The sequence below is a fragment of the Tigriopus californicus genome, chromosome 6, assembly GCF_007210705.1.
Source record: "Tigriopus californicus strain San Diego chromosome 6, Tcal_SD_v2.1, whole genome shotgun sequence".
Classification (NCBI taxonomy): Eukaryota; Metazoa; Arthropoda; class Copepoda; order Harpacticoida; family Harpacticidae; genus Tigriopus; species Tigriopus californicus.
The window spans coordinates 5,301,745-5,312,077 of record NC_081445.1 but is presented as its reverse complement, the minus strand read 5'-3'; the positions used below and the strand labels follow the sequence as shown (position 1 = coordinate 5,312,077).

General features: G+C 41.4%; 3 protein-coding genes across 3 annotated transcripts in view; all 3 read right to left on the bottom strand.

Moving 5' to 3' along the window:
- Positions 1 to 2,677, bottom strand: part of LOC131882735 (cytochrome P450 6a8-like) — a gene marked incomplete in the record, with an annotated part of 12,578 nt that extends 9,901 nt beyond the window's left edge. Inside the window, 5 exon segments of the mRNA XM_059229984.1 lie at positions 216 to 351; positions 443 to 675; positions 1,124 to 1,513; positions 1,993 to 2,194; positions 2,260 to 2,677. Of these exon segments, the coding sequence (XP_059085967.1) occupies positions 216 to 351; positions 443 to 675; positions 1,124 to 1,513; positions 1,993 to 2,194; positions 2,260 to 2,574 (1,276 nt within the window).
- Positions 2,678 to 4,900: 2,223 nt separating this feature from the next.
- Positions 4,901 to 7,420, bottom strand: LOC131882733 (probable cytochrome P450 6a18). The gene is made up of 5 exons (XM_059229982.1): positions 6,940 to 7,420; positions 6,634 to 6,835; positions 6,180 to 6,569; positions 5,385 to 5,617; positions 4,901 to 5,315 (listed from the first exon to the last, which is right to left on the bottom strand). The coding sequence occupies exons 1-5, from the start codon at positions 7,414 to 7,416 to the stop codon at positions 4,971 to 4,973; spliced, it is 1,647 nt and encodes a 548-aa protein (XP_059085965.1). The 5' UTR covers positions 7,417 to 7,420; the 3' UTR covers positions 4,901 to 4,970.
- A 675-nt stretch (positions 7,421 to 8,095) lies between these two features.
- The window catches only part of LOC131882456 (probable cytochrome P450 6d4), a gene marked incomplete at its 5' end in the record, with an annotated part of 2,827 nt that continues 589 nt past the window's right edge, over positions 8,096 to 10,333 (bottom strand). Inside the window, 3 exons of the mRNA XM_059229603.1 lie at positions 8,096 to 8,551; positions 8,649 to 8,881; positions 9,316 to 9,705. Coding sequence (XP_059085586.1) covers positions 8,207 to 8,551; positions 8,649 to 8,881; positions 9,316 to 9,705 — 968 coding nt within the window. The remainder of the gene's footprint in view (positions 8,552 to 8,648; positions 8,882 to 9,315; positions 9,706 to 10,333) is intronic.

The following is a 10,333-nucleotide window of genomic DNA, read 5'->3' as shown; positions in this document are numbered from 1 at the left end:
TACAAAAAAACCTCTCAATTGCAATGTCGATGGTAGGAAGTGTTGTCAAGAATTGGCCGGGCAAATAGGGCAAGAATATTCGGCTCAGGTGTCAGGGGTTCAAGCAGGCGGATGTACGGTACAGGCGACGGCCATTTTCATCTCAATTAAAGCAAAACGCTGCCCGATGCAAAAACGGGGACCACCCCCAAATGGTCGATAGGTCAGGTTCTTGATGTTCTTCTCGTTCTCCGGCATAAATCGTTCCGGGTCGAAACTCTCGGGCTCGGGAAAAAACTCGGGATTATGATGACTAGCGTAGATGGGGAAATCCACTCGCATGCCTTTCTTGATGACCAGGCCGGGGGCAATCTACAAGTACAACAAAGACATTTTGAAAGACAAAGAATGTGTGTTGGTTCTGCACAACAAAATGATGAGTAAGTTTACTTGTTTCGTCTACCTCTGTATCCTTTGTACATTGACGGATGTGCAGAGTGGCCGGTGGGTACATTCGCAAGTTTTCATGGATACAAGCTTCCAGATATTTCATGCCCTGCACCGAATCGTAATCAATCCGCCCGTCACACTCATCCACAACATTGGTGATCTCCTCTCGAACTTTGTCTTGAATTTCCGGGTGTTTGGCCAGGTTATAACATAGGGTGGAGAGTGTATTGGCAGTGGTTTCAAATCCTAGGTAGAAATATGGTAACGAACATTTTCGTTAATGTGCCAGCAGGAATCCTTCAGTCTTACAGGATTGTACAAAAAAACCTCTCAATTGCAATGTCGATGGTAGGAAGTGTTGTCAAGAATTGGCCGGGCAAATAGGGCAAGAATATTCGGCTCAGGTGTCAGGGGTTCAAGCCCCAATGCCCGCAAGATAGTCGTTACATGGGGAAGAGACGACTCGTGGGATGGAAACTTTTAGACTCTACTCCATCTCGAAATGGAGACCCAATCCGGCATGGACTTGCCGCACCTAACAATTAATTACTCATAGAGGACTAATTGTTACAATCATGAGAATCCAGTAGGCACGAGTTTTAAAGATACTACCAATGAATTTTTAGAATGATGCAATTATCATCTATTCAGCAGAAACCTGTCCAGATAAGATGTCAATAACAAATGCACATACCTGCCAAAAAGAAAACAGCCCCTTGGGCGTTGACGTGCTCTGCCGTGAGATTTTTCCCCACCTCGCCATTGGGATTCTTTTTGATTTCCTCGACAAGTTCTTGAAGTCGGGCCAGGAAGTCCTTCTTCTTGATGCCCTGGTCTGATCGTTGTTTCATAATATTGGCGGTCACATCGTAAAGCTTGTAATAGGCCGATGGGAAAATGCTAATGTATGAAAATAACGCCGGGAATTGAAAGAGCGTCAAAGACACGAGACTTTCAATGAGGTTGTGCATGACAAAGCCCGAAAAAGCTTCTTGCCCATGTTTAAGCAAATCGCTCGTCTTGTCACGGAAAGCGTTGCTCTTGATTCCAAAGGCCGATTGACTGATGGTCTCCAAGGCAAAACCTAAAAATGTTGTGTCCGACAATAAAACCGGACGATTCCTACGACCTTTATGCGCCCCAAAGAGATCCCCGTCTCAATTCTAATGTTGTTCCTCGCAAACGAAAATATGACATTTGTCCTCAATTAAGAAATGTTTTGGGAAAGACCAAAAGTGAAACGTACGTATTTTGAATGCACACATGTCCGTGAACTGACCATCCTTGAAGATCGTTCCTCTCGATTTTCTTAGAGTGATCATTAAGGTCGCCAGGCCGATACACTCGTCTCCTCCAAAATTGAGCCCCTCCCATACTCTAAGAATTGCCAATATTGACTAGAAGGTGAAAAGCTTTACACAAAGCCCCCAGTGACATTGTTTTCCAAAGCTGATTATGCACTTGACATCATGTTCATTACCAAAACTTGTTCCAAAACTTTTTTGGCGGAATGCTTCTTTTTTAACCCATCCATATCATTCATAACATAAGTTACTTCTTCACCTTGAAATAATTCCTTCGCGTTCACATCAGGATTCTTTGGAATTTCGTCGTTGAGATATTGAATCATGTCATCAGCAATCTCACTGATGGGTTCCATCATGCCCTTGAGCTTTCCAGAGGAGAAAGTTGGACTCATATTCTTCCTTAAAACGTGCCACACCGTCCCTCCGGCAGCATCCAAAGTGGTCACTTTCGGCTCAATCTGTTAACGGGTTAACTTGTTAGTAAAAATAATGTAACAAATTAACACATCAAAGGCTTGGTTACCTTGAAGTTAAGAGTGTCGGAAAAGTTTTCAAAATGGGTGATGGTCACGGCCTTGATCAGTTCTGGATCGATTGTGACCAATATTGGCTGAACATAATCATATCCGACGTAGGTCTTGCCGAATCTTTTCATTTTGTCCATTTGCACATTATGCATAAGATATTGATGCGGCAATAAAGGGGAGCTTCCAAAAACAACATGGGGTTGATCCACAGGCAGTCCCAAGGTCTCAACGTACCCACGATTTCTTCTCAAATAGATGTAAAGCCATGCCAAAACAAACGCACTCAATCCCACAATGAATGTAAGAAACATCCTGAAAAGCAAACTGAAAGCAATTGACTGAAGGGTCCGTCCTCAAATCCCTGCATTTATGACGGTCAGTAATGAGTTCATAGAGACCGTCTGAACGACATGTTTGGATGGAGCCTCAGCTGGCAACACTTGACTGCCGGCATGCGCCAGCTCTCGTCGAATCTGCTTGAATCGTTTGAATCATGGATACATCACTAAAGGACTGGAAATGGCGTCACAGGTATAATATCGTATGGCCTAAAGAATGGCCTACTTCTGTCATGAATTCTTACCAATGAGTAGATATTGGATTTGACATGGATGGAATTTTCTGCAAATGGTTTTTTTTTTGTTGATGAAGAAGGAAAAGTTAGGATTAGCAATATTCCGGTCCTCTTTCCATACAACTCTTTCTGGTTTGCTTGACGGATTTGCGTTTCCTGTCGTTCTAAGTAGTGCGATCAATGGGAAAAGCCAATTCACGCTGTCTAATTATCAGGATTCTCCACATATCTTGCAGTTTATTGCGTTGGAGTCAGTCATGATCTTGAATGGGCAATAGACCCATTTATTGAAGCCCTTCAAGAGCTTGGCCTTATCTTGACATTAAACCATGCCATGTTTTTGGGCCAAATAACAGTGTTCGGCTTTCATTTTGCCAAAGTGAAGAGATGTTCCTTGTAAATTCTGCCAAATATCAACATCATTTTTTGACAAATATGAATAAATTAGGGTACAAACTTGTTAAAATGAAAAAGATTATCAAATGATACTCTAATATTTGAATAAGCAATCAGTAAAACCTTGGAGATTTTTTTCTCGCCAAAAAGCCACATATTCACATATCATACTTATAGAATTTTCAAGGCAAGCTCTAGACAACCAAAAGGGGAGTTGACTTTTAGGCATTTTTTCAGAAAGGGAAGTAGTATTTCAGTCTGAGACAAAGATTGAGCTGCTTCTTAGACCTAACTTCTTCCTTGGATAATTTCCAATGTCATTATTGTATTCTATTCATAACAGATACTGAAGAACCCCACACGCCACAGTATCAAAGTACCAAAACCCTAAATCAATTAGGACATGCATGATTGATAACAAATGTAAAGGTAAGAGATTGATCAATCAATTCAGTACACACCCTGAATTGATGGCTTTTGTGTCTCGACTGTCTTAGGTCGGAAGAAAGATTTGCTAGCATTGAATTCCAAAGGCTTCGTGATCGTGCAATCCGTTCCTTGAGGACGGATTAGGATTCGTCAAATACATTGTACGTTGCTCAGAGATTTTGGGCTTCTATGGTCATTCACTATGACAGGCAACAGCATATTTCCCATCCTGCCAGGTTAGTTAGTGTCTTCATTTTCTAACACAAAGTAAGAACATGGACACGTAGGTAGGACCGGGTAGGACGCACTGCTGCGATAGTGCATTACACCATAAAAAGATTTCCTGCAATACCACTGATAGTGTATTTTTCTCAAAAAATGAACATTCTGAAAATTGGCCAGAAAATGAGACTTTGAGGTCTAAGTTGCTCAAAAAATCTGCAAATCACTCGAACATGCTTTTAGCTTATAAAATCTGGTAGTCCTGATGTTGCTACATCTGTATTTATGTGTCTACAGTTCAAAAAGTTTTTTGTATCAATTTAATTGTTGTAAATTTTACTCATATCAATTTTCTAGTTTGATATTTTTTCCTAATGAAAATGCAATAAAGATAACTTTGAAATACGAACCGTTTGTCTGTCCATTTTGCATTTTAAATCTACACTCTGTGCCTCCGAAAGTGCATTTCTATTTGCAATTTTTATCCTCCATATTCGCATTAATTCGATTGCGCTAGTTAATTGGTAGCTGAGTGGTCTGCTGTACCTGATAGAGGCACGCCATGGTTCCCCCGAGAGTGCACATTGGAATCCCGCCATCGGAGAAAACCTTAGTGAGGAGACATGGCGTAGTGGTTAGCGCAGTTTTTAGTATGAGACAAGTCCCAGGTTCGATTCTCCTCCCCGACCTTACTCAAGGAAATTTTTAGACGCTAACCACACCCACAGACCACAAAACCCACAGACCGCAAAACCAATCTGATTCGGACTTTGACACTGCCTATCGGAAATTTATACGGATGATGTGATGGCAAGCTTCCCTGGCGGGCGAGGCTCACCCCTCCGACCCTAGCACCCCAAATACAAAAAAAATAGCTTGGACTTTCATGTAATCTGACCAATAATGGACATTGCAAAGACATCATCACTCATGAACTGCTGTTTAACCTTCATTGCCCAAGCTTGTGCTCAACATGCACTGACGAAAAAGATAATTCTTCGTTTGCAATTGGACAGTTCTGTGGATATTCAATTCTGTATATTCTTCATATTTTTAATCACATGCCCCATTTCAAATCCATCTTTATCAGAGTCTCGTCAGGTTGAGCTTGAGCTCGGGATAGCTCAACATGAATGTATTTCCCTTTTCAAACTCGAGTTTGGTCTTCGCTGATGGACTCACTTGGTAATGAGACAACAACTTGGCCAAGGCAATCTTCATCTCAATGAGTGCAAAGCGTTGTCCAATGCACAATCGAGGCCCTCCGCCAAACGGCCTGAACGTCAACGGTTGGATGTACTTCTCGTTCTCGGGCAGAAAGCGATCCGGATTGAATTTCTCGGGATCCGGAAAGAACTCTGGATTGTGATGGCTGGTGTAAATGGGGAAGTCCACTCTCACACCCTTTTTGATGATCAATCCCGGTTTGATCTGCGGACACGGTTACAGTTTGATTGATGTTCAATTGTTCTTGTGTTTCAATTCAGATGATTGACCTACCTCCGTGTCTTTGGTGCATTGGCGTAGATGGAAATAGACCGGAGGTATAAGTCGAAGATTTTCATTAATGCAAGCCTCCAAGTACTTCATATGATGGACCGAATCGTAATCGATCCGTCCGTCGTGCTCGTCTATAACTGTGTTGATTTCCGCTCGAAGTCGGTCCTGAATCTCGGGATGATTGGCCAAATTATAGCACAATGTGGCTAAAGTACTGGCAGTGGTTTCGAAGCCTTTAAAAGTCAAAGTCACTTTTTCATTATGCCATATCCTTCAATTCTCACTAGTTGATGGAGGCACAATTATACTCTAATACTGCAATCCAAGCCACCTAATTTGAAATAATTGATAAAAAATTCACTTCAAGCAAAGAGGGTTAAAGTCAATTAAGTTATGATACAGTTATAATTTCTTGTTCATACAAGATATTTTCCTGGTTTTAAGTCGATCAAAATTGACCCATTGGTCATTTGGTTCAGAAATAAAGGAAAATAAACAATGATCTTATAAAAATTCGTTTGATCAAAACGATTTCAATAAAGGTTTCGGTTGATCTCTTGACGCATGCTACTTTCATGATGACCCAACTTAAACTCTGGATAGTTTTACAACTTCTAGATGGATCCACACAGACACCTCCTTTTTTGGCTGCCTTTAATTTTTCACATCTCAACAATGTGTGGACCAGAAAAACAATGGTGCATAGCTTGTAAAAGCATTCCGAAATAAATATATCTTCAACAAAAAGCTGAAACTTTACGGTCGGAATGTAACTGAGCTAAATGAATGATGTACCTGCCAGAAAAAAAATGGCTCCTTGAGCCGTGATGTGTTCCTTGGTCAAGAGTTTGGCGGCTTTGCTGTCTGGATTTTCTAACACTTCATCGATGAGTTCTTGCATTCTGGCGATGAAATCAGCTTTCTTAATGCCCTGCTCCATCCGAGCTTTCATGATGCTCTCAGTCACATCGTAAAGTTTGTAGTAAGCCGCGGGAAAAAACTCAACGTAGTGAAACAACGCCGGAAAGTGCAGCAAGCCCGAGAATATGAAGGTTTCTAAAGCGTTGTGCATGACGAAACCGGAAAATGCGTCTTGCCCGTGTTTGAGCAAGTCACTGTGTTGGTCATAGAATGCATTACTTTTGATTCCAAAAGCACATTGACTGATAGTTTCCAATGTTAGGTCTGAAATGAGGACAAGTACAGAAATTGATTAGAGTACGTAGACGTAGTTATTCGAGATACCTACTCTGAAACATTTTTTTGACATCAATTTCAGGACTTTCTTCCGTTCGTTCATCTAAGAATGTGATCATGTCATTGGCGATGTCGCTCATGGGCTCGAGAAGGCCTCTGAGCTTTCCTGATGTGAAGGTTGGACTCATGTTTTTCCTCAATACATGCCACATTTCACCCCCAGTGAAATCCAATGTACTCACTTTTGGATTAATCTGAAAAGATCCAAACAAGTCAATGGGTCGGCTTTTATAGTCGTTTTCATCCGCGTGATGCCCAACCAGTTTCGGGAGCCTTCAAATGCTTTTCATTTCCTTACCTTGAAATCAATGATGTCACTGAAGTTTTCAAAGTGCGTGATGGTTATGGCTTTGATAAGATCTGGGTCAATGGTGACCAACACCGGTTGGGCCATTTCAAACCGGACATAGGTCTTTCCGAATCGTCGCATCTTCTCCATCTGTACCTCGTGGAGTACATATTTATGGAGTCGCAATGGCGAGCTTCCGAGCACAAAATTCGGTTGGTCGACCGGAAATCCCAAGTTCTCGATGTGATCACGGTTCCTCTTAAGTTGCAAATAAAGCACGGCCAATACAAAAACTGCCAAACCTACCAGTATTGTGAAAAACATGGCTGGAAATCTGGCTTGCCAATACCTCCAGCTCACTTTGGTTTTCAAATTTGTATTTAAGCTTTCACAGAGCTGCCTGGAAACCTGCACTTGGCGTACGAGGCCCACCTCTAAGAGAATCTTGGCCTGTCCAGTCCTATAACCTGATGATAGACAGAGCATCAGCTTGTGTAGTGTTTGTGCAATCATGGGGACGAGTCATCCGTATCGTCCATCATACACCTGTGCACCTATGTACACTATTGTATACACGTGCGGGTACGCTCGTACACTTGACGGGATACGACATACGAGATGTAACTATAAGACGAGCCAACATCTCCAAGCACTTATTGCAGCTTCAAGGGGGTTTGTTCCTCGTTTACAGAGGTGATGCTGGAGAGATCAATGGCTTCTTGGTTACCAATAGGCTCCACATTTGTGCACGGTAAATATGTTTTCCCAATGGACGGTTAGCTTTTTACAATTTCAGCTTTAAGGTAGAGCCCAGTAACTGATGGAAATAATACCCGATTTACTCCTTGTTGGATCCTCCAATTTCTAATGATTTCGTTTTCATTTATTCTACCTTTTCTCTTAAAGGTAGCCCATATGCAATACACATTTAGTAAAAAATTGGAATGTGACTGATAGGCAGGGCACAATATCTCAAGAAGATAACGTTTCTCTGGCTTCTGCTTAAAGATTACTTGCGCTTGACCAAAATCTATCATTTAACAAACTCGGTAATCCTAAATTAAACTATTTGTACCCCAATAGGTGTTTTGAGTAGACTATCTCAATAAACTCAATAATCAACTGAAAACTTTGTCCTCACATTAAGAAGAAAAAAAAATCTTTCTTTTTGAAAAAAGTTTTTCTTTTTAAATCACGTAAAAGGTCAAACTTCTTACATAGAGATAAGAAGTGTAATGGGTTGAAACGAAATCTCGAGGAATGTTGGACAAACCAACTATATTTTTTCCATACGTAGGACCAGCTCTGGGTAGCTGAGCAAGAAAGGGCTGCCAGTTTCGAACTTCAATTCAGTCTTGGGAGATGTGTTGATCTGATAGTTGGTAAGCAATTTGGCAACGGCCATTTTCATCTCAATTAAAGCAAAACGCTGCCCTATGCAAAAACGGGGACCGCCCCCAAATGGTCGATAGGTCAGGTTCTTGATATTCCTCTCATTTTCCGGCATAAATCGTTCAGGGTCGAAAGTCTCGGGCTCGGGAAAAAACTCGGGATTGTGATGACTAGTGTAAATGGGGAAATCCACTCGCATGCCTTTCTTGATGACCAGGCCAGGGGCAACCTGAGGATACAATATCGACAATGATGAATATTTTTGGCTTTGGGTACCGTATGGAATAAATAGCTTTCATATTCATATGTATGTTTGTTTTGTTCACCTCTGTGTCTTTTGTGCATTGGCGGATGTGTAGAGTGACTGGTGGGTACATTCGCAAGTTTTCGTGAATACAAGCTTCCAGATATTTCATGCCTTGCACCGAATCGTAATCAATCCGCCCGTCACACTCATATATAACATTGGTGATCTCCTCCCGAACTTTGTCTTGTATTTCCGGGTGTTTGGCCAAGTTATAACAAAGGGTGGAAAGTGTGTTGGCAGTGGTCTCAAATCCTAGGAAGAAATATAGTAGCACAATAGAGTATAAGTGTGCTTGCAAGAAAAGTTCACTGAGACAGGATTGTAAAAAAGTATCTCAATTGCCATCTTGAAACTAACCAATTTGAAAAATTCTCAAAATTCAGGGTCACCAATTTCAAAAATTTATCAAGCAATTTCAATCGTGGTGAAGCTTTGATTGCTCAGTAGAAACTTCAAAGGTATAGATTGCCAAAACATCTGAGGGTTGTCCAACTTGTTCAGACTAAAATTGGATCATTCCAAGGGAACGTTCATGATATACGTAAAAGTAGGTTTTTCAATAGTCCGTCGTAATGAGCACCTTAAATTCGGTATGATCAACCAAATCATTCAATCGGGAGAAGCATTTGTAGAAGGCACAAAAGTAGCTTCCAAGGTATTTTCTCACCTCACTATTTTGTACTTACCGGCTAGGAAGAAAATGGCCCCTTGGGCGGTGATGTGCTCCTCTGTGAGATTTTTCCCCACTTCGCCATCGGGGTTGTTCTTGATATCCTCAACAAGTTCTTGAAGTCGGGCGAGGAAGTCCTTCTTTTTGATGCCCTGATCAGATCGTTGCTTCATAATATTGGCACTCACATCGTACAGCTTGTAGTAAGCCGAAGGAAAAAAGCTGATGTATGAAAACAATGCCGGGAATTGGAAGAGTACCAAGACTAAAAGGCTTTCAACCATGTTGTGCATCAGAAAGCCCGATACAGCGTCCCGGCCATGTTTAAGCAAATCGCTCGTCTTGTTACGGAAAGCATTGCTCTTGATTCCAAATGCCGATTGACTGATGGTCTCCAACGCGAACCCTGTAAGATAAAGGTGTATTTAGAAAGTGAACATACTCTTGGGCTGATCATTCTACGTGTATTGGAACAATGAGCATTTTCCCTCATTCCTTGGAAGTGATCAATTTCACGGTGAATGCTTGTCCGATTACATTTCATGTTCTGTAGCACAAAGATGAAAAAATCTGGCCCAGTGGTTAGCCCCGTTTCCTGGTATGAAAGGACCTGAATCAATTCTCCTTTCCAACTTTCATCATGAAAACATCTAAACGCTAAATCCAAAACCTCAGGCGGTCAAAGAGGATTCAAACAGATACTTCACAAGGACACGGCTAATGGCTAAATTGCACGATCTGGCTTCGCTGGCCGGGTGAGGCTCATCCTTTCGCCCTGGGCATCCACCAATCAAAGATATATCAAGTTTTAGATATTGTGAAAACGTGCTTCATCATCCCAACATCAGCTCTGATTTAACTGGATCATGATGTCAATGAATTAGAATTGTAAAACATAATTTAAAATGGCAAATAAAGCACATTAGTCCCAGACCAAAGGGCGTCTTGCAATGTGATCTCATCGCTTTTTTTTACCTTGAAATAATTCCTTCACGTTCACATCAGGATTCTTTGGAATCTGGTCGTTGAGATAT

Bases quoted from the DNA above. Each gene is read 5' to 3' on its own strand.
- LOC131882733 (XM_059229982.1), bottom strand. From the start codon at position 7,416: ATGCTCTGTCTATCATCAGGTTATAGGACTGGACAGGCCAAGATTCTC. The intron at 6,570-6,633 runs GTAGGTATCTCG...TCCTCATTTCAG, and splicing joins TGTCAAAAAAATGTTTCAGA to ACCTAACATTGGAAACTATC. The intron at 5,316-5,384 runs GTAGGTCAATCA...CCGTGTCCGCAG, and splicing joins AATGCACCAAAGACACGGAG to ATCAAACCGGGATTGATCAT.